General features: G+C 43.8%; 1 protein-coding gene across 2 annotated transcripts in view; it reads right to left on the reverse strand.

The window, feature by feature from the left end:
• Positions 1–1346: 1346 nt before the first annotated feature.
• SFT2D1 (SFT2 domain containing 1) overlaps positions 1347–22145 on the reverse strand; it is a 29078-nt gene continuing 8279 nt past the window's right edge. Inside the window, exons 2-8 of one of the 2 annotated variants that reach the window (XM_003820227.6) lie at positions 11632–11718; positions 10981–11063; positions 9753–9834; positions 7663–7698; positions 6153–6211; positions 4467–4496; positions 1347–1877 (exon numbers count right to left, since the gene is read on the reverse strand). In XM_003820227.6, the coding sequence (XP_003820275.1) occupies positions 1838–1877; positions 4467–4496; positions 6153–6211; positions 7663–7698; positions 9753–9834; positions 10981–11063; positions 11632–11718 (417 nt within the window). In that variant the 3' untranslated portion in view covers positions 1347–1837. Of the gene's footprint in view, positions 1878–4466; positions 4497–6152; positions 6212–7662; positions 7699–9752; positions 9835–10980; positions 11064–11631; positions 11719–12845; positions 12909–22145 lie in introns of those variants that run through there. The other variant, XR_004672275.3, reaches the window with a different exon arrangement.

The following is a 22145-nucleotide window of genomic DNA, read 5'->3' on the forward strand; positions in this document are numbered from 1 at the left end:
GGGGGCGCGGCCTCCGCAGCCCACGAGCTGGCCACACCTGCCCCTGCCACGCAGGCTGAGTCACCACGGCAGCTGCACCTCTGTACGGCATGGAGACTCGGCTACACCGCAGGGCTGAGGGCCGGCCCTCAGACAAACCAGGCCCCAGACAGAGCTCAGCACATGAGTTTCTTCCTAGTCTTCTCCAAACTGACATGTTTTCTTTACTCCCATTGTCGCCTGCTGTCTAAAATAAGATTCTTCTTCAGGCTGCCGCTACTCTCAGACTCAAACTCCAGCTCCGTCACGTTTTCTGGAGCCCTGCTTCTTCTGTGGCATTCCACACATGCCACACTCTGCCCCTCCACGCCACCCTCTTCCTCTGCCCCTCTGCTCCTTGTCACCCTCCCTGCAGCTGGGTGAGCTGTCCTCTATACGCCCCCTGCGGCTGGGTGAGCTGTCCTCCACACGCCCGCAGAGTCCTGTGGACGTCTCTGAGGCCCCAGTCCCCACACCTCACTATAACAACTGGGAACATGTCTGTCTCCCCCATAATCGTAAAGTCTTTGAAGACAAGGACTTCTGTTGCATCTTCCTTGAGCACCAAGCACAGTGTCCGCCCACTCACCAGAACTCACTCTTTTCCTGCACCTTTTCCAAGCGTGTGCCTGACTTCCAGGGTCCTAAGGCCTGACCCTGGCTCCCTGCCAGCTTAGTCTCCCTCCCCACCCCAGCCCACTCCTGGATTTCAGCCACACCTAATGACCTGAACAAGGTCCGGCCACCACCACCCAGTGCTACACAGGATCCCTTCTGCCCATCTGCCTGCTGCCCCTCAAGGACATCCCCCTCAGCTCTCCTCTAAGCTGACTGTGCATAAAATGCTGCTCCCATTACCTTGTTGTATGCTCTTTATTAACTCTCCCTACCCTGGACAGACATAGAGCCGCCTTCCCTCCTGCTGGCACCACATCATGCTGGCACCCGCCTATCTGCCTCTCCCTGGCAACTGAGGAGACCAGGACAGCCAGTGGGAGACTTGCAGGGAGGAGGAGGGCGCTGGCTAGTTCTCCGCCCTCTCTGCTTCTCCTCCAGCCTGGGGTGAAGGTAGCTTCCTGCTGCCACTACTGTTCAGTGGCCTGACTTCTGACACCTTCACAGTCAATGCCGCTTCACCTCCTCCCCCTGCACTTCCTGGAATGGGCTCTGCTGTCAGTCCCATTATCTCTCACAATTTGTGTTTAACAGTATTATTTAGGGGAGAGACTGTATCTTCCTCATTTTTCTACAGAAAGACTGTATAGTGCCTAAACTAAATATTATTGAATTGAGTCACTTAAAATATTATAAATTTGATTCAGAAAATGTTATTTTTCCAAGGATGGGTTTATTTCAAAATTGTAAAGATTTATATATTATTTTTATTACATATAATAAGCAATTTTTAGCTTAAAATAAGTTTCACATTTAAAGTAAAAAAAAAATCTTAAAAATGCAGACATTTTTTAAAAGCAAAAAAGTTTAATTATCTTGCAGCACAGGTCTACCCTTAAATATTCACATTTCAAAGCTGCTTTGAAAAGATTTAAAAATTGGCTAAAAATAATTTACAACTGGCAGTGATTAAAAATCTTATCTTTGTAAAAGTATATTAATGACACATAATGAATTTAAAGTTACAAGCATTTAATGGTTTAATCAAGCATGTAGTTTTTACCAGTATACAAAATGAGACTTAGTACAAAACGGTCTTCAACTGTCACATCAGTTGTTCCTGGAGTATTTTATGGGGAAAAGCAAACTTCACCAAACATAGAGTACCAACATTCAAGTGCTCTTTTCCACAAGTTTCTGATTTTCAACTTAGGAGAGAAGAACAGCATTTAATAACTGCATCCCTGGTGGAAAAGAGAGGGAAAAAAAACAGAATATAATATTCCTCAAGAGCAAAGTTGCGCAAAATGTTCCTGTTAAATCACCTTTTTTAACAGAACTCAATGGATGCTCCAACACACTTTTTGATTAACAAAAACTTTGTTCAGTATCATTTAAGATTAAGAGCTGAGATTTGAAAACATTTTGCTGATTTTTGACATGGTATTTATCTTAAGAAATTTTTACTGGCATATACACTGATCTCAATACAAAGAAATAAGTTTAAATACCAAAAATAACCTAACAAAAGATCTAACTTTTTTCTTTTTTTTTCCTTTTGAGACAGGTTCTCACTCTGTCTTCCAGGATAAGTGCAGTGGCATGAGCAGATCCTCCCACCTCAGCCTCCCAAGGAGCTGGGACTATAGGGCACACCACTACGCTAATTTTTTTTTTTTTTTTTTGATAGAGACAGGGTCTTGCTATGATGCCCAAGCTGGTCTCAAACTCCTGCTCTCAAGCCATCCACCCGTCTCAGCCTCCCAAAATGCTGGGATTACAGGCATGAGCCACCACGCCCGGCCCAAAGATTTAATTTTTAAGAAGAACTAGGCCAGGCAAGGTGGCTCACACCTGTAAGGCAGGTGGATCACTTGAGGTCAGGAGTTCGAGACCAGCCTGGCCAACATGGTGAAACCCCATCTCTACTAAAAAACACAAAAACTAGCTGGGCGTGGCAGCACGTGCCTGTAATCCCAGCTACTCAGGAGGCTGAGCCAGGAGAAACTCTTGAACTTGGGAGGTGGAGGTTGCAGTGAGCAGAGATCACGCCATTGTACTCCAGCCTGGGTGACAAAATGAGACTCCATCTCAAAAAAAAAAAAAAGAACTAATGAACTGAGTTTTAAAACTGTAATGTTTATAACTGAATCCTCAGAATTAAAAGAAGATTGAAGTGTGACCTTTCATATTTTCTTCCAAAACTGTTACTTGATACTTCATTCATTAAAAAAGCTTTTACCTAGGCCATAAAGAATATCCACTAATAAAATTCTTATAGGCAAAATCTGTACATTGCTTATTGCTCTCGAGTGCAGGATCCTGTGTCTGGAGAGGCTGGTCATGTTCTTGAAGTCCTGCCATCTCTTCAGAGCCTCTTGTATGGGACATCACGTCTAGAGGTCCTTTCCTCCGCACCAAGAAGTACTGGAGGTCTCCTTGCTCTGAAGTTCCTATGCATGGTAAATTACCCTTGCACACTCTTGTTAAGCAGCTTTCTCACCTGTAGCTAACTTTGTTTTGCTTTTTCTCCTTGTAAGTATCTATCAGAAAGAATCATACATTTGAAATGGAATAAAAATAAAATTTCTACCGATTTCCTTCACTGTTCGTATTAAACAGACAATTTTGCTGTTTTTAAATATATAACATATCTTTGAATTTCACAAACAGGCAAAGCTGTGCCTCACCAGAATCTTTTTCTAAATCTATCAGATTTAAAATTGGAACTAGTTTTGTTTTCTCCTCCACGGCTAAATACATTTCTCTGGAAAAATATTTTAAAATGCCGGTTACCTCTTGACATACAATTAAAATGTTTTTGCTGACCAAAAATAAGCATTTATGTGTAAGCCCTCATTTTCCCAGTAACTTCCTTTTTTATTGAGATGGAGTCTGGCTCTGTCACCAAGGCTGGAGTGCAGTGGCACGATCTTGGCTCACTGCAACCTCTGCCTCCTGGGTTCAAGTGATTCTCCCACCTCAGCCTCCCAAGTAGCTGGGATTACAGGCGCCCACACCACACCCAGCTAATTTTGTATTTTTTAGTAGAAACGAGGTTTTGTCATGTTGGCCAGGCTGGTCTTGAACTCCTGACCTCAAGTGATCTGCCCGCCTTGGCCTCCCAAAGTGCTAGGATTACAGGTGTGAGCCACCGCACCCAGCCATAACTTCCTTTTCTTAAGTAGAATTTGTTTTCCTGGAGTCTCTATGTCCTATTTTCTGAACTCCTAAAGCCATGGAAGGGTCCAGAATCTCATCCACATTCCCTAGTGCACGCCAGGCAGCAGGGCGGGAGGATACTCCCCACAGAGCTGCTCCATGTCGCCAAAATGTTTCCATACAGACATTATCATGGCAAGCTGCTATTCATCTCATTGAAAACATGTTTACTGCCGGGTGCGGTGGCTCACGGTTGTAATCCCAGCACTTTGGGAGGCTGAGGCGGTAGGATCACAAAGTCAGGAGATTGAGACCATACTGGCCAACATGGTGAAATCCCGTCTCTACTAAAATACACAAAAAAATTAGCCGGGCATGGCAGTACGCGCCTGTAGTCCCAGCTACTTAGGAGGCTGAGGCAGGGGAATCTTGAACCCAGGAGGCAGAGATTACAGTGAGCCGAGATGGTGCCACTGCACTCCAGCCTGGCGACACAGTGAGACTCTGTCTCAAAAAAAAAAAAGAAAGTATGCTTATTTCCTTTTAGGAAATTAAGATCAACCAAAAAAAAGTGTTTAAATAGTATTTTTATGTAAAAATTACTTAAATTCATATATTTGTGTGAAGATAAGTAAAGAACCAGAAACAAGACAAGATTCAAACAAGCCTACCTTGCATATGGGATGTACGACAGGCTATACCTGCAAGAAATATTCAAGCATGTTGAATCTTCATCTGAATGATGGTTTTTCTTTATGCCAAAAGGCCATGTCTAACCTTATAATAAATACAGCAGCATGAGACTGTACAGTGGTTCTCAAAGTGTGACCCCGACCAGCAGTGAGAGCATCATCTGGGAACTTGTTAAAAATGTAGATTATTAGGTCCTACCTTAAACCTCCTAAATCACAAGCTTGCTTTAACAAGCAACCTGCACTTTAAACAAACTCTCTAGGTGATTCTGGTGCATGCTGAAGTTTGAGCTTCTTATAATAAAATAGAAACTGTACCACAACTGATAATTATAGTCTCCTTTAGGGATAAATCAATTATTAGTTACAAATTAGGCAATAAAAGGCAAAATACTAGAGAAAATAACCAAGAGATTAAGTTTCTTCACATATCAGTGAAAAAAAGTAAAGAACATTTTATGGTGAATTTGAGATATACAGAGAATTACATTTAACATTCATTGATGTTTCACCTGTCAGTAGAAAGAGGGCCAAAAGAAAGGCGATCCCAAACTGGGTAACATCGAGTAAGAGGAATGTAAAATGGCAAAAACAGGAAGCAAAAATTAGGAAGCAAGAGCTGCTCTAAAGGAAAAGGAAAAGTACTCTTCACTAACACAGAAGAGCGCAGGAGCTGCAGGGCACGTTTAATCAACCACCCAGATATTTATGGCCTTTATGCAGATGAACTCTTACTGTGCAAGACACAGAAAGGCTACAAGGAGGAGAGTCTGAGCAGAAACCAGGACATGACTGAATATTCACAAAAGTGGACTGGGAAAGGCAGTGCAGGTGAAGCATCTCTGATCGGAAATGATAGGGACTAGAAATGTGTTGGATACTGGATTTTTCTGGATTTTTGGAATATCTGCATTACATTTACTGGTTGAGTATCAACCAAATCTGAGCATCATGTCAGCGTTCAAGAAGTTTTGGATTTTGGGCTGGGCATGGTGCCTCACATTTGTAATCCCAGCTACTTGGAAGGCTGAGGCACGAGAATCACTTGAACCCGGGAGGCAGAGGTTGCAGTGAGCCAAGATAATGCCACTGCACTCCAGCCTGGGTGACAGTGAGACTCTGCCTCAAAAAAAAAAAAAAAAAAAAAAAAAGTTTTGGATCCTGAAGCATTTTGGATTTGGGATGCTCAACCAGTAACTTAAGAAGTATTTAATCACTGCCAATTCAGAAGACATCTCCAGATATCACAGGGCCACAGAGTCAACATCAGGATAAATTCCACCTTGTATTTATCTAGCAATAGAGTGGAGAATGCAGGTAAACTCATCTTCCCTTGGTCTCACCCTGTGATTTGGTCTCACTTTTATGTATTCACATGGCATCACCTACTTTTCTTATTATTTCTCTTTCTCACATTAGAAAGAAGCAGAACATATCACTATGTAACTCTACGAGCACAGCACCCCATACTTCTCCCGAACAGTACCACTGAGCCACGCTGTCAAGTGCAACAGGACTCATCGCAGACCTCCCCTCCTCTGACCCTGCAGGGCCTGTCTGGCTCCAAAACACCAGACGAAATGCTAGGGCTTCACAGGTCCCAAACAAAATGCTCGTCACATCTCAGGCAATTTTAACACTTCACTAGGGTAAGGAAAGACTTACCAGGTCATTGACAAGAACTGCAATATGCAGAATAACACAGCCAGTCCCTTCTTATGCCACTAACAACAGCAAAAACAGAGCAATTATGAGTTTCAAAGTTTTAAAAACATCTTTCTCAATCAAACTTAATTCCTGTCTTTCGAAAATGTAGATGATGGCTCCATTTATCTTTATTAAATTTTAGTGTGATAAATTTAAGATACAGTTGATCTGAAACTTTAAAATCCAAAAAATACATTTCCTTTCTAAAACTATATCCATTAATTTAAATACTGCAAAATATATGACTTTAAATAAATGTTACTGAAACAATTGTGCATAGGCTGAAAACATTAGACTTTTAAAGGTGGTTAGGTCTTTAAAGTCAATGTTAACTTATCTAGAATCGACATGTAAAATCCCACTGAGATCTGTATGCCCCATGTGAAATTTACTTATTTTACTCATTCCCATTTGCTTCTTGAGTGATATTTTGAAGGAAAATTGTATTTTATTGTGATCTTCTGGAATAATATAAACAGTTTCCATGGTTGTTTTAAAATATTCTGAGAATTCCTTGTCCATCAGTGCTTTTTTACTCATTTATCTTCAATCTACTGTTTATAAGTAAACAGGCAATTCCAAAACCAAAAATCAAGGTTCTATAGAGAGGTGCAAGTTAAGAATATTCTTTTATCATTAAGAAATGACACGTAAATCAATCTCATATAACTAAAGTCCTGTCCTTACATCATCAAAATAAAAAAAAAACTGGAATATTTCTGATAGAATATGTCTAAAATATCTACCCTTTCTTCTTTAAAATGGGACTTTTCTTGTTGATAGTTCAAGAACTGCTTCAAACCCATTTGGGAAATAGGTTGAGTACAATAGAAAAATATGATGTAGAATCAGGAGATCAAAAAGTCAACGGAATTGTAACAATGTGACTTCTTTAAAGGCTAATGAAGAGCTGTTAACCTTCTCCACAGGGTAGGAGAATGATTTCAGTTCCTCTCTTTGTTGTTACTATCTGTGTTTTCTGGCCCTCTCTATTGGTTTTACACCTTGCTACTCGGCAGCGCACTTGCCTCACCACTGCAGACTCACAGCGCACCCCTGCAGCAGCATGGTGGAGAGCACAGCCCCTGAGCCAGGGCCCTTCACCACACCGGGCACTGTCAGATTTGCCAACCGGGCCCACAAGCAGGTGAGCTCGGGCACACGTGTGTGTTTATTAACGACCTCTACGCTGTAGACAGCAGAATCTATGGCACATTTAGCCACCAGCTGGGTGGGTGAGCATGTGTGCACGTGTGTGTTTACTGACTACCTCTATGCTGCAGACAGTAGAATCTATGGCATTTTTAGCGACCAGCTGGATGGTAACATGTCAAATTTTAGGAACACCTAATCTTTAGAGAGTTTTAAAAAAACAGATGAGCTACTTTAAGATAATGGTGTGATGACACTTCAGCTGGGGTGGGGGGCACACAGTTAACTGAAAGCCAGTAGGGCTGACATAACTTACCCAAAGAGCAGCACACAGGGTAAATACGAAACACAACTATAGGGGAAGAAAGAGTAGATTATAAATTTGAGATCCTTTCAAAAGCCTAATAAAAATAAGAATACAGCTGAATAGTTTTACTTGTAGTTTCTGTAAGTATTATTTTACTTTAAAGTCTATGACTGCAATATTCCTTGGCAAATTGGAAGCATCTAATCATTTAATCTGTTAAGTAAACTGAAAGATGATCATTCCACATGCCCATGAAAGCAAGCAGGCACAGGAGTGAATGCAAGAGGTGGGCGGCGTGGTGTTGGAAAGACCTAAAGAGATCCCAGCTCTGACGCCTGCTATCTGAGGGTCCTTGGTGAAGTCAGTGGACTTGTCTAAACCTGTTGTCTTCTCTTTAAAATGAGGAGAGTTCCTACCTACCTGCTTTAAAGGGCTGTTGTAATGAATAAGGTAGAGTGCATCCGTGATGGGCTTGAGCTAGAAGCTGGCATGTGGAAGGCTCTATGTGGCACAGCCTCTTCACCACCAGTACTAGGCGTGATCTTATGTGGGCAGCAAATCAAACCACGCAAAGTGCTCCACCTTGGGAGACGTCTTATATGTTCAAACATTCCCACGTTCTCTCAACATGTGTGTTTTTGTGAGGTACAGTATGTTACTAAAAAGTTTGAGGGATAAGTGCCAGGATTTCTTAAATAAAACTAACTAAAATCTTAGTGGAATATAAACTACTTACATTCTAACAGTGAAATATACTTTGTTAGTAATCTGAAGTTAAATGTTTATATATATGTTGATACATAGGCTATTATAGGAAATTCAAAATAATTGGAGATTATAAAAGTGGTAAGAAACTATGAAGTTGAATAAAGACATAATAAATAAAGCTAAAAATGAGTTTTTACTCTAGTGAGGAGATGGGAGAAGACTGCCAGGCAGATTAGAGTTAACAAACATTTCCTTATAAATTAACATAGGTTAGCTGTGTTTGGAAAGCTAATGTTAATAGTTATAATGGTAACATTTAAATTCTTTAAATATCATAAATGCTTGAAGGCAAAAGAAATCCACAAGAGACACAGACCAGGTGAGTTAGGAGGCAGAGGCAGGATGCAGAAGAGATTTGGGTCCCCCTCCTGCCCACAATACACAAAACGATGATCAGCTGAACACCCGGCACGTATGAGAATGGAAACAACCTTACTAGCCAAAGTGTAAGCTCTCATCTACCCACCACCCAGGCTCAAGATAATAAGAGTGATGACCTGAGAGTTGTGGACAGAACCCACAATGTAATGGAAGGCACATTTAAAGATACTGTTACGGGAGCCATATTGTTACAATTTGTCAAGTTGGCACACAGAGAAGGGACAAAAGTCAGATGACAAATGATGCTAAATCTCACCCTCAGCATAGAGGGTGTCTATGCCCACCCTCTAAAGGGTAAAAACTAACAATCCCTTATGAAACCATCAGCAGGGCTTAAAAATGAAAGCACACTCAGCTCTAGGCTTCATTTAAATACGCAGCTACACCATGCCATATACGCAGCAGAAGCAGGCTTTACCCAGCCAGTAGTCTTAGACAATACTGTACCATCTGAACTCTATAACCACATAGGATATATATTTTTTTTGGTTTTTAGATGGAGCTTCACTCTTGTTGGCCAGTCTGGAGTGCAATGGTGTGATCTTGGCTCACTGCAACCTCCACCTCCCAGGTTCAAGTGATTCTGTCTCAGCCTCCCAAGTAGCTGGGATTACAGGTGCATGCCACCTCACCGGGCTAATTTTTGTATTTTTAGTAGAGACGGGGTTTCATCATATTGGTCAGGCTGGTCTTGAACTCCTGCCATCAGGTGATCCGCCCACCTTGGCCCCCCAAAGTGCTGGGATTACAGACGTGAGTCACCGTGCCCGGCCGGATATAATTATTATATTCAACACAAGAAGTATACATACAACCCTAAAACTTAAAGTATAATAATAATAAAAAAATAATAAAAAAAAGAAGTATACATACATAACAGGCAATTATTCGTAAAATAACAGTGCAAAGAATACTTCAATAAAAGTTTTAAAAATGTATTATTTACTTACGAGCATAACAATTGTTGCAAGCAATCTTGTTGCTTCAAACATTTTCTTCAGTTGCTTCACAGGTCCCATTAAAAAGCATGTACTATTTGAAACAAATAAAGTGACTGAGGTACAGGTCTACTAATTTATCTGGTTATGCAAAAATAAACTACTTTTTTAAAAAAGAAGCCCTGTTGGTTTATTTAATTAAAATCTCTCACTAAAATTTTTTTTTCCTTAACTTTATAAAGAAACTTTACAACTATACCAATAGACATGCTATGGTGTGAAGGTGTCTTCTCCAAAATGTAAGTGTCTTCAGCGTGTTAGTATGAAGACCGGACTAGGCTGTGAGAACTCCTCCCTCTGAAAGGGATCAAAGGCCCTTGGAGGAGAGGCTGCCTGGGGGTTGCTCTTTCCTCTTCTGCCCTGGGAGGACACAGGGATCTTCCCCTTGGGGGATGCATCTATCAGCAGGATGGATGTGCCTTAACCTTGGACTTCAGGCCTCCAACTGTGAGAAAAATTTCTATTCTTCCTAAGTCGCCCAGTCTACAGTATTCTGTTACTGCAGCATAAAAAGGGCTAAGACAAACAACAACCCAAAGATGCCACAAAGATTCTCAAAGAGGGATTCTCATACCCCCAATCTAAAGCAGCCCTCCGTCACTACTGCCACACCGTTTTAATTCTCTGCACAGCACCAATGCCATCCCATCTTTTTCTGGCTTATTATGTGAACATCTTCTTCGTTAAAATGTAAGCTCCACAAGAGCAAAGCCTAGAGCGCAGCAGCTCCAAGCCTGGGCTCCGGATTCCCACCTCAGCCATGGTGGGATCCCACCTCCGGATTCCCACTGCCTGCAGGATTCCCACCTCAGCCATGATTTAGGTTCATCGCCATGGGCAGCACTGACTCCCCTGCTCTGTGCTATTATCTCCAGTTATAAACGGGGATGGTAATACTGCCTACCTCACAAGCTCGTCATAATACATACAAAACACTTAGAACAGTCCCAGACACACATTAAGTGCCCCACAAAGACTGGCTATTCCTAGCACTAATACCGTCTGTTACGGGAGACGGCATACAGCAGCAGTCAATACATATTTATTTAATGAATGTAAATCCTGTGGCTGAATTCACAGTATGTACAGAACTACATAAACATCCTACTGGGAAAGTGCTTATTAGAAAGGTAAGTTTGGTAGCAAGAGCAAACAAGATATTTTGAGAAGCCAAACGTACCTGGCTAACGCAGCAAGATTGCCGAGGGTATAAAACACTGCAAAAAGCTTTATGCCTCCCGGAAGCCACAGCAATCCAGTTCCCTAAGTTAAGATATTATAGTTATTTTAAAATAATTTTATGATTTTAATGGTTAAAATATAAACGTGCTACTGCAGTAATACAATACCAATATTATGTAATATGTTTAAATACAAATCTGCTTGTAGACAGTCTAGTCTGATTACACAGAAAAAATAGTTAATTTTCAATGTTATACACTAACTTGAATCTTCTTATTTGCACTAGCATATATAAATGAGCCATAACAAAACTTTGTGCTTACCAGTAAATCTCAGTCTATTTAAGTTAAATTTTCATGCTAAATAGCAAGTATGAAAAGGTAATAAACATCTAAATTACTGACTCTCCAGATCTTTTAACACATTGATAAATTTTTCTTAAATTATTTCAACTATCCACAAAACTCCCCAAAATACTAATTTCTATGTATTTTCATTGATCTCTACCCCTTTATTTTAGTTCAATAAATACCTTCCACCAAAATAGTCTAACAGGGATTTAGTAAAGGACATTAGTTTTTGGTACTAAATGGAATTATTAGTCTAATACAAAATAAAAATTATTAAACAATATAAAGCCTTAACTCACAAGAATAGAAAAGAAAATGCCACATACGAAGCAGATGGCAAACCATTTCAATCTGGTGTTGAAACTAAGGGATGAGGCATCCAGGACCTTAATAAAAAATGGGAACATTTAGAATATAGTCTTAATTCACTACCAATCTGATTCTTTATACTAAATTAAAGCAAAGTTTTAACACATAGTCTGAATTGTTTATTTTGCATATTACAGTGTCATTTAAGAATACTAAGATTCCACGGTTGTTAAGGGTAATATGACCATGGTCTGGGTAGCAGACGATGCTGAGGAATAACCATTCATTTTGCTAAGTCTGATAATATGTTTCACAAAAGTCCTTATCTGTTAGGGACAGCCGATATACACTGACATGGATAAAATGACATATAAGATATATTATAAAATATACAAAGATTAAAAAAACACAGGGGGCAGATGCAACAGGCCAGGCAAAACACTGAAACTGCAGAGGCTGGGAAAGAGTACACAGGTTCATTATCTGTTCTCTCCGCCTCTGCAGGACGAATTCCTCAGGCTCCTAGATGCCGAGTCTGAGTGCATCTGCACTCAGTGCAAGTCCTGCTGTGAGGCAGAGGCTGGCCTTCCACACGCCACCTCCCTTCGGCCGGTCATTGGCTGCAGGCCAGGGGTGGGGTGGGGTGACTGCACCCCATGGAGGGTAGAGGACGCTGGCCACCTACAGGAGGCAGCCTGAGCAGCCCCAGCAGAGACCATCACAGCACGCACCAGATGGTACCCATTCTAAGCTCTTTCAGTCCAACCCATGAAAGCTTTGGGCCCCTCCTCCAGCACTGTAAAAACATACTGTGAAATGATCATTTATTCTAGAGCAACAGCATTCCTATATACCATGCAAATTCTAGCCAAATTATGTGGGGAAAAAAGTAGAAATTACTAAGTCTACTTTGTACAGTATGATAACCCAGCACACAGTAGTGGTGAAATAAACACACTCAGATTACTAATTATACTATTAAAATATATTTTCCAAATAAGGCTAAAAAAGTATCTATCAACAGCAGCTGTGCAAGAAACTAGAAATACACAGCAAGGATTTATATTCCAAAACTTAAATTTCTAATTTACACTACCACATCCACTTAAAAATAAGACTACATGCTTATATTTTCAAGAATAATGAAAAATAAGAGAAAGTTCTATATGCAACAGTTCAAAATACATTTGGTTACATTCCTTACCTCAAGAGATTAATCTGTGAATCCTTATGTAGCATGAAAAGCAGATAAAAATAACTAAGTATTCTGTAATGAAACATATATCACTCTTTAACACATTTTAAATGTTTTTAAAGTTTTAATTCACATTCTTGTTTCCAGCAATGTCATCTGTTTATGGCAAAACTAAACACTTGGTTTTAAACAAAGAGTGAAATTGCCTATAAAACCATCTACATTTCATTCTTACTGATCAGGAAGAATATACACTAAGTATATTTTAACTACGCAGGCCAGAATAAACCGCAAAGACTGAATTACATAGTAAATGATCTGTTAAAAAAGATGGAGACACATTCATCAGCTTCATTTAACCATCCCACAAAGTATACATAGGTCAAAACATCACGCTGTACACAATAAATGTATATAACTTTTATTTGTCAATTAAAAATGGAAAGAATAATGATTTCTAAAGGTTCGTGTGAGTCCACAATGCTGTGAGGATTTAGTGAGAGGAAAAAGCATCCATTTTTCCTTCTTTTGCAAGTTCAAATCACCCCATTGTTCACAAGTTCAATCGCTGCTTTTCAATAGCCAGTTTTTCTCTCAGCAAGGAAACAGCACGGCTATTTGTATAATAGTAGGTATTTTTTCCTCCTATTGCCATCTTCCGTGTATTGATCTTTAAAACGAAACAGCAGGACAAATTATTTCCACTTGTAAACATGGAATATTCAATCCACAAGCAAATGATTTGTCTCAAGTCTTGCAAACTGTCTAGGATACGAAACAACTATACAGATTTCCTGACTCCTAATTGGGAAAACTGTGATATGCTTCAACATGAAAGAAAACCTGGCAGTGCATCTTCCAACTAGGAGACAGAAGGAACCCTGACGTCTGCTTATCACAAGCATTTTTTTGAGACGGAGTCTCACTCTGTTGCTCAGGCGCCATCTCAGCTCAATGCAACCTCCGCCTCCCAGGTTCAAGTGATTCTCCTACCTCAGTCTCCCAATTAGCTGGGACTACGGGTCCACGCCACCAGGCCTGACTAATTTTTTGTATTTTTAGTAGAAACGGGGTTTCACTATGTTGGCCAGGCTGGTCTCAAACTCCTGACCTCAAGTAATCACCCGCCTCGGTCTCCCAAAGTGCTGGATTACAGGCATGAGCCACTGCACCCAGCCTGCTTATCATAAGCATTTATGTGCTGCTTTCTTTTACCACCAATCAGGAGCAATCCCACCAAAACCAGCCACTTTGTTAATCTCTTAGTCTTAGAAAAGAAATAAAATTGCCACCTCTTCCTCTCCCAAAACCACCATCCATCATTTTACTTATCTGTTACCACAGGAAGAGGAAGCCAAGAGAAGACAGGCCCTTGAGGAGGGGCTGCTCCCCTATTCCCGCCACAGTAAGCACAGCACTGCTTGCAACTAGAACTTCATTCATTACTTTTTTACAAAAGCAGGTGAGAAACATAATAGAGGAAAATGTAGTCCTAGCAGCAACAACATGAAGGCTGAATGAGTGGCTCCCACAGCACAGCCGAAACCCACCCCTTTAAGGACGGAGAAGCTGAGGAACAGCTCTAATCCACGGATCGCCAGGAGACAGCACAGCTGGAAGGACCTGAGCCTTGCCCCTGGGCTTCTGCCATCTAAACATAGGAAACACTTGTGGCTTTCCACGAATGATGACACTGAATCCAGTATTCCTCCCACTCCTTTTTCAAAATAGCAGTGGGTATAAAAAGTCAAAGTTGTGCAGACAAGTGAGAAAAAGAAACAGACATCCGCAGACCCTCAGGCCCATTCCAGGCAGAACTGCCCGCTCCCCACACCCGCTGCTGGGGTCCACACTTCCAAGAGCCACCCTCTTTCTCCTCCTCATTCAGGACTCTTGATCGCGGGGCCTACCCAGATCCTTGCAGCATGCGGCACGGTTTCCACGTCTGCGTGGGCAGCCTGGCCTTTCTGTGCAGCATGCGGCACGGTTTCCACGTCCGCGTGGGCAGCCTGGCCTTTCTGTGCAGCATCCCCTAATCTCCACTGGCCTTTCCCCTCCACTCCACTCAGTGACCCAGCCCAGGGCAGTCTTCCTGCTCGAAATTACACCATCGCCAAAATTCCGGCTGCCGCTCTCCGACCCGTTTCTTCTGGCAGCAGGCTGATTCCTCGGCCCCACCGTGCTGACTCCTTGGCCTCCTGAACTCCTCATCCGGCCCTTCTCTGTTTTTTCAGCGGCTTCAACAGGACATTCAAATTCCCTTTCCGCTGCCTCCACCTGGTAAAATCCCACCGGAGTGCAGCTTTCCCTCCTCCTGCTCCAGGAGGTGCTGAGCTGAGCACTGCTGGGTGGAGTCAGGCACAGGGCAGGGGGGTCCTGAGCCAGTCCTCATCAGCCCCCCATGGCCTGCACATTGCTGCCTGGCAATCTAAGGCTTCTTGCTTTATCTCAACGTCCATTTTACTCTAAACCACTTCAAACCTCCACTTCCTGCCCCACACTTCCATTCTCAGCAGACAACTTCCCCTACTTCACACACAGAAACCCAAAGCCATCAGTGTGAACTCCCTTACCTTCCTGCTGCTACCAAACCACCAAACACACCAACTAAGAACACCCATGCTCTCGTCCTTTCCTGGTTCCCACAGAGCTGAGATCCACCTGTCCACCCTGCTTTACAGCCAACCCCTTACCTGCTCAGGGAATTTATGCTATTGGGCTTTTTCCTCTAGTGAACATGTTCTCACTCTCTGAAACTGCATCCATCAACTTTTAAACATGAAGTCCCTTCCATCTTAAACAGAAAGCTTACTTCACTTCACCTTCCAGCCTCTGTACACTCATCCATTCATTCATCCATCCATCCATCCACTAACTGGCTCAATAAATACTGAGCGCTGCTATGTGCCTGTTCTAAGTGCTGGGTAAGGGATCCAGCTCCTGGTTAAAAATCTATGTGCTGGCTGCTACACCAAAAATACCATAGGCCAGGCACTGTGGCTCACGCCTGTAATCCTAGCACTTTGGGAAGCTGAGGCAGGTGGATTGCTTGAACCCAGTTCAAGACCAGCCTGGGCAACATGGCGAGTCCCCCATCTCTACAAAAAATACAAAAATTAGCCAGGTATGGGGGCACACACATGTAGTGCCAGCTACTTGGGAGGTCGAGGTGGGAGGATCACCTGAGCCCGGGAGTCAGAGGTTGCAGTGAGCCGAGATCACACTACTGCACGCCAGCCTAAGTCAGAGTCTCCCAAAGAGCCTAAACAGCTGTGGAAGCTCCTCACCGGAGGGCCGACTGTGGAATCTCGGCACTGGAGGGCTGAGCTTTGAAACAACTGATGAGAACCTGAGAAGCCAATCTGAGCGATGGGGAACGCTCGTGGACTGTGTAGTCATGAGATCCAAGCACCAAGCACTCTGGGGCTTTGGGTTTGTCCTGTATGCCGCTGTGAAGGAGGTGGATGCGCCATGAATGCAAAGCCACACAAGGTGGATGAAGAGTTGTGGAACCAAAGAGCTGTCTCGAGAAGATTCTCAAAGACGAGGTGCCCAACTGTGAAAAAGATATTTGTTAGCGGCATTAAAGAAGACATTGAAGAACATCGCCTAAGAGATCTTGAACAGTATGGAAAAACTGAAGTGACTGAAATCATGACTGACAGAGGTAGTGCCAAGAAAAGGGGCTATGCCTTCGTAGCCTTTGACAACCACGACCCTGTGGACAAGACTGTCACTCAGAAATACCATACTGTGAATGGCCACAACTGTGAAGTTAGGGAAGTCCTGTGAAAGCAAGAGATGGCTAGTGCTTTATCCAGCCAAAGAGGTCGAAGTGCTTCTGGAAACTTTGGTGGTGGTTGTGGAGGTGGTTTTGGTGGGAATGACAACTTCGGTCATGGAGGAAATTTCAGTGGTCATGATGGCTTTGGTGGCAGCTGTCCACAGCGGTGGCGGTGGATACAGTGGCAGCAGGGATGGCTGTAATGGATTTGGTAATGATGGAATCAATTCTGGAGGTGGCAGAAGCTCCAATGATTTTGGCAATTACAACAATCAGCCTTCAAATTTTGGACCCATAAAGGGAGGAAACTTTGGAGGCAGAAGCTCTGGCCCTTATGGTGGTGGAGAACAATACTTTGCCAAACTTTACTTTACTTTACAAAACCAAGGTGGCTACGGTGGTTCCAGTAGCAACAGTAGCCATGGCACTGGCAAAAGATTTTAACCCATTTATTCCTGAGGTTGCACTTTTTGAATTTGAAAAATCAGACCTTGGCGATGACCTTGAACAGGAGAACATAAATAACTCCCACATGCTTAGTGTTCCAATAATGGAACACCAGGCATAAATGGGTTCACAAAACCAAGGTGGCTATGGTGGTTCCAGTAGCAGCAGTAGCCATGGCACTGGCAGAAGATTTTAATCACTGCCAGGAAACAAAGTTTAGCAAGAAAGGAGAGCCAGAGAAGCGATAGGGAAGCTACAGGTTACAAGAGATTTGTGAACTCAGTCAGCCAAGCACAGTGGTGGCAGAGCCCAGCTGCTACAAAGAAGATATGTTTTAGACAATACTCACGTGTATGAGCAAAAAACTCCAGGACTGTATTTGTGACTAATTTTATTAACAGGTTATTTTCGTTTCTGTTCTGTGGAAAGTACCAAGCATTCCAACAAAGGGTTTTAATGTAATTTTTTTTTTTTGCACTCATGCTGTTGATTGCTAAATGTAATAGTCTGATCACGACACTGAATAAATGTGTCCTTTTAAAAAACGTGCTGTGTAAAGTTAGTCTCCTCGGAAGCCATCTCGGTAAACTCCCCCAAGAGTGTGAAGTCAGAATTCCTTCAGGGTGATGCCAGGTTCTACTTGGGACTTATTTACACTCTGCTCGGGTGGAGAAGCCACTGTCTTCAGTGAGCTCGGTGTAGCTGAACTGACAGTTACTGTTGTGACCTGAAGTTCACCACCAAAGGGGATCACCCAAGCAAAGTCGCAGAATTATTAGTTATAAAAATGATTGTTGGCACATCCCATGCAATATATCTAAACTGAATAATGGTACCAGATAACACTATAGATGGGAATGAAGCTTGTGTATCATCCATAATTGTATGTAGCTAATAAACTATTTAATTCTCTTAAAAAAACACTGTAGACTGGGTAGCTTATAAACCACAGACACTTATTTCTCACAGTTCTAGCGACTGGAAGTCCATGATCAAGGCGCCAGCAGATTCGGAGTCTGGTGAGGCATCTCTGGTTCACAGATGACACCTTCTGAGTCCTCACACGGTGGAAAGGGCAATGGATCCTTTTTGTCCTCAACTTCCCAGGCTCAAGCAATCCTCCCACCGCAGCCTCCCATGTAGCTGGGACCACAGGCACACACCATCACGCTCAACTAATTTTTTAATTTTTTGTAGAAGCGGGGTCTTGCCATGTTGCCCAGACTGGTCTTGAACTCCTGGGCCCAAGCAATCCTCCTGCCTCAGGCTTCCAAAGTGCTGGGATTATAGGCATGAGCCACTGCATGTGGCCTGGGGCCTCTTTTTTATTAGGGCATGAAATCCATTCCTAATCACATCCCACAGGCACCTCCGCCTCATACCATCACATTGGGGATTAAGTTTCAACATAGGAATTCTGGGGGGGGGACACAGACATTCAGACCACAGCACTGTGAGTGATTTTGGGGCTGGCCACAGGCAATTACACAGGCTCTAGCAGGCAGGCCTCCCGGGGAAAGCTCCCTCTGCACACCAGACTTGGAGCACAGCCCGGGCAGTGTAGCCCCTGGGGAGGTGCAGTCAAGGTCCCAGGCCCTTCGGCCCACCACACTTTTTCATGTAGTTCCCTTCCTAGCCCAGTGCCTTATTTCCCAGGAATCCTTATCTGAGGCTGTAGGAGTAGACGGGACCCCCAGCTGGCACACGCCCGGCACAGTGGTTGGGAGGCTCACCTTGACCATTCTAGCTTCAGCCCTCCCCTGGCTGAAACCCTGCAGACACAAGTCACTTCCGTGTCCTTAATTCCAAGGAACATTTTTGAAGCATCAGTATCCTTTCCAACTCAACAGCACAGGACACTATGGCACTCCCTCCTGCTTACAATGTTCTCTTCAACTCCCATGTCCCACCGGCTCTCCTGACTGTCCTCCCGCCTCGCCAGCTGCTCCTGCTGGGGGTCTCCTCTGCCGCCTTAGCTCCTTCTACCTGGAAAGACAGCTACCTCCTTGTGTTTCTCTACACTCCCCCTAACCACCTCACCCATACCTACCATGGGAACAGTGAGGGAAATAGATAAGGTAGGTATACTTACAATCTTCTAAGTGGGAAAGGCAGAGAGAGCTTAAATTGTTTATTAGGCATTTTTCTCTTATTACCATCTTCCACGTGGTGATCTTCGAAGTGAAACATGATAAATTAATGCCATTTGTAAATATGAAATAACTCAGTCAACAAGCAAATGACTTGTCTCAACCTGTGTGCTATGCTCTGAGTGTTTGCTGAAATCCTCGACCCCCTGGTGATGGTACTGGAAGATGGCCCTTCAGGAGATGATCAGGTCATGGGGATGGAGTCCTCATGAATGGGATCCATGCCCTAATAAGACGAGAAAGAGACTAAAGCTCTCTGCTCTCTGCCATGTCAAGATATAACCAGAGGCAACAGTGTGACACCAGGAAGGGGGAGGCCTCACCAAGAACCCATGAGTGCACCTTGATCTCTGACTTCCGGCCTCAAAACCCGTAAGAAATAAATTTCTGTTGTTTATAAATCACAAAGTCTAAGGTATTTTATTACAGCAGGCTGAATGGACTAAGACATCTCGCAAATTGTCAGCAGGGGTTAGTAGGGCTCCCACAAGAGAACTCTGTAGAATGTTCCTGCGTTATGTTCTTGTCATCTAACTCCCAACAATTACCTTACACCAATGCCCTCACCTCTCCTTGGTAGTTACCCAAATCCAAACAACTCACTCATCTGTTTGTTCAACAAGTAGTTATGAACAGCTATTAGACGCCAGGTACTTGGTAGGTTCTACATACACAGAAAGGAATAAGACAGCACCTAGCGTACTTACATTCAGATGGGGGAAAATGGGCAATAAACTAATGAGGCAGGTTCTACTAAAGACATAAATAGGGGCAGAGTAACTGGGTCAGGAAGGGCCTCTCTAAAGAGGTGACCAAGTGAAGACATCAGGAAGTGACCAATCCAACTCTGAAAAGAGCCAGGAAGGGGCATTCCTGAAAAAAGAAATGCAACTGCCAGGTCTCCCAGGCAGAAGAAAATGGCTCCAACTGAGGAGGAGAAAGAGGGCAGGGCAAGGCAAGCACTGGGGAGGGGTGGGGAGGCGGGCCGACAAGCAGTGCAGGGCTGAGAGGCCAAGGGAGGGATCTGGATTTTACTCAGGTGCTGCAGGAAGTCAATGAAGGATGTGATCAGGGGAGGAATATGATCAACTCTCTTAAGATCTGGCTCAGTATCTCTCCCTCCTTGACTTCTTCCCAGACATCTCGAAGGAGAGGTCCCAGAACTCTGGCTACCATGCCTCTCCCCAGGGCTCAAAGCACCTCCATAGGAGGATGATGCAGCCTGGATGTCAGGATGCTCCCCTATGACCTTCACTGACTCGCCCAACTCCTCAACTGGCCTAGAACCATCCCTCTCAAGACCCAATTCCAATGTGCCCGCCATCCTGGTTACGTCTTGCTGCACAAGACGTGCAACACTCAGGTCATCCCTCACTCCATTCAGGTCTGTGCGCCTTTAATCCCATCTCATCTCCTACCCATCTCCAAAATGCAACAGCAAACCTCCGTATGTCCTCACCCTCTTCTCTGATGATCCTCTCACCTTCCTGCTAGGTTTGAAATTTAGTCTCCAGGGCCAGGGCTCTCCCCTGTGAATCCTATACCACTTGGACAGGCAGTGAGCCAGGTGTCTGCCCTCCTCACTGCCACTTCCTGCCCCTTCCTCCTCCCTAGAGAAACCTGCTTTCCAAGTCACTCCTCAATAGCCCCCTAGCAACAATTCCCTCTTGCCTGCACCATAATTTTCCCCTTTCCTGGACCATTCCCAATGCACAGAAACACCCAGTATTTTCCTTGGGAAAGTGACATGTTCCCCAACCCCACTGCATCCTTCAACTACCACCCACTTCTTTGCTCCACAGGAAAAATCGCTGAGATGGCCATACCATCTCCATCTTCTTTCTATTCTCCCCTGACTTCAATCAGGCCTCTGACCCCATCCAGCCACCAAGACTGCTCTCGTGGAAGTGACAACTGATAACCTCCACGGGTAATCTGCTCTTAACTTCTGAGACCCATCAACAGTACTGGGTCCCCTCCCCTTCCTAAAGCACTCTCTTCCCTCACTTTCTGGGGCATCCTTCTCTCTTGGTTCTCCTCCTGCTTCTCTCGCCACGCCTCTCAGCTGTCTTTGCCGGCTTCTGCTCATCCTCTAAACCTCTACACACCAGAGAAAACCAGAGGTCAAACCTTGGACCTCATCTTGACGATCTCATCTCTCTCCTATTTCCTCCCACAAACTCTACAGTGTTACGTCCAACTGCTTTCCTGGCATCTCCACTTGGATGCTACCTGGATCTCAGACTTCACGTCCACACTGAAATGATTTTCCTCCCTGAACCTGCTCCTCCCACAGTCACTTAATGGCAACTCCACCTCTCCAGATGCTCAGGTCGAACGCCATGAGGCATCCTTGCCTCCTCCCACTCTCACACATCCAATCCGTCAACAGTGTGGCCTGCTGGCTGTACACTCAGACCATTTACAGAATCTGACCACTTTTTTGTTTTTTAAACAGGCTTTTTTGCTCTTTAAACCACTTCTATCACTGACTTGAGCCACAGTCATCTCTTGCCAGGACAACTGTACTTGTCTCCAGCCCAGTCTCTGGGCTTCTAACATTGCCTCTACAGTTTGTTCTCCACAGAGCTGCCAGAGTGATCCTTTAAAATCCAAGTCGGTCACACCACCACTCTGCTCGAAACCCAAAGGCTTCCTATCACACTCAGAGTAAAGCTAAAATCCTTTCTATGGCCTATGAGAACCCTCACAATTGAGAATCCCCCTTCCTGCTTCACCTTCTCTTCTACAATTGCCCCTCTTCTCTGCCCCACTGCTAGAGCCCCTCTGGCCTCCTTACTGGCCCTGCACATGCTGACCACTGAGTACCACTTGGGACTCTGTATCTGCCTTGGAGGCTTTTATTCACAGGATGCTCAGACATCCCAGCAGCTCTTCTGAGCTGTGCTCACATGACTCCCTGGGAGG

The sequence above is a fragment of the Pan paniscus genome, chromosome 5 (genome assembly GCF_029289425.2).
Source record: "Pan paniscus chromosome 5, NHGRI_mPanPan1-v2.0_pri, whole genome shotgun sequence".
In the NCBI taxonomy this organism is placed as follows: Eukaryota; Metazoa; Chordata; class Mammalia; order Primates; family Hominidae; genus Pan; species Pan paniscus.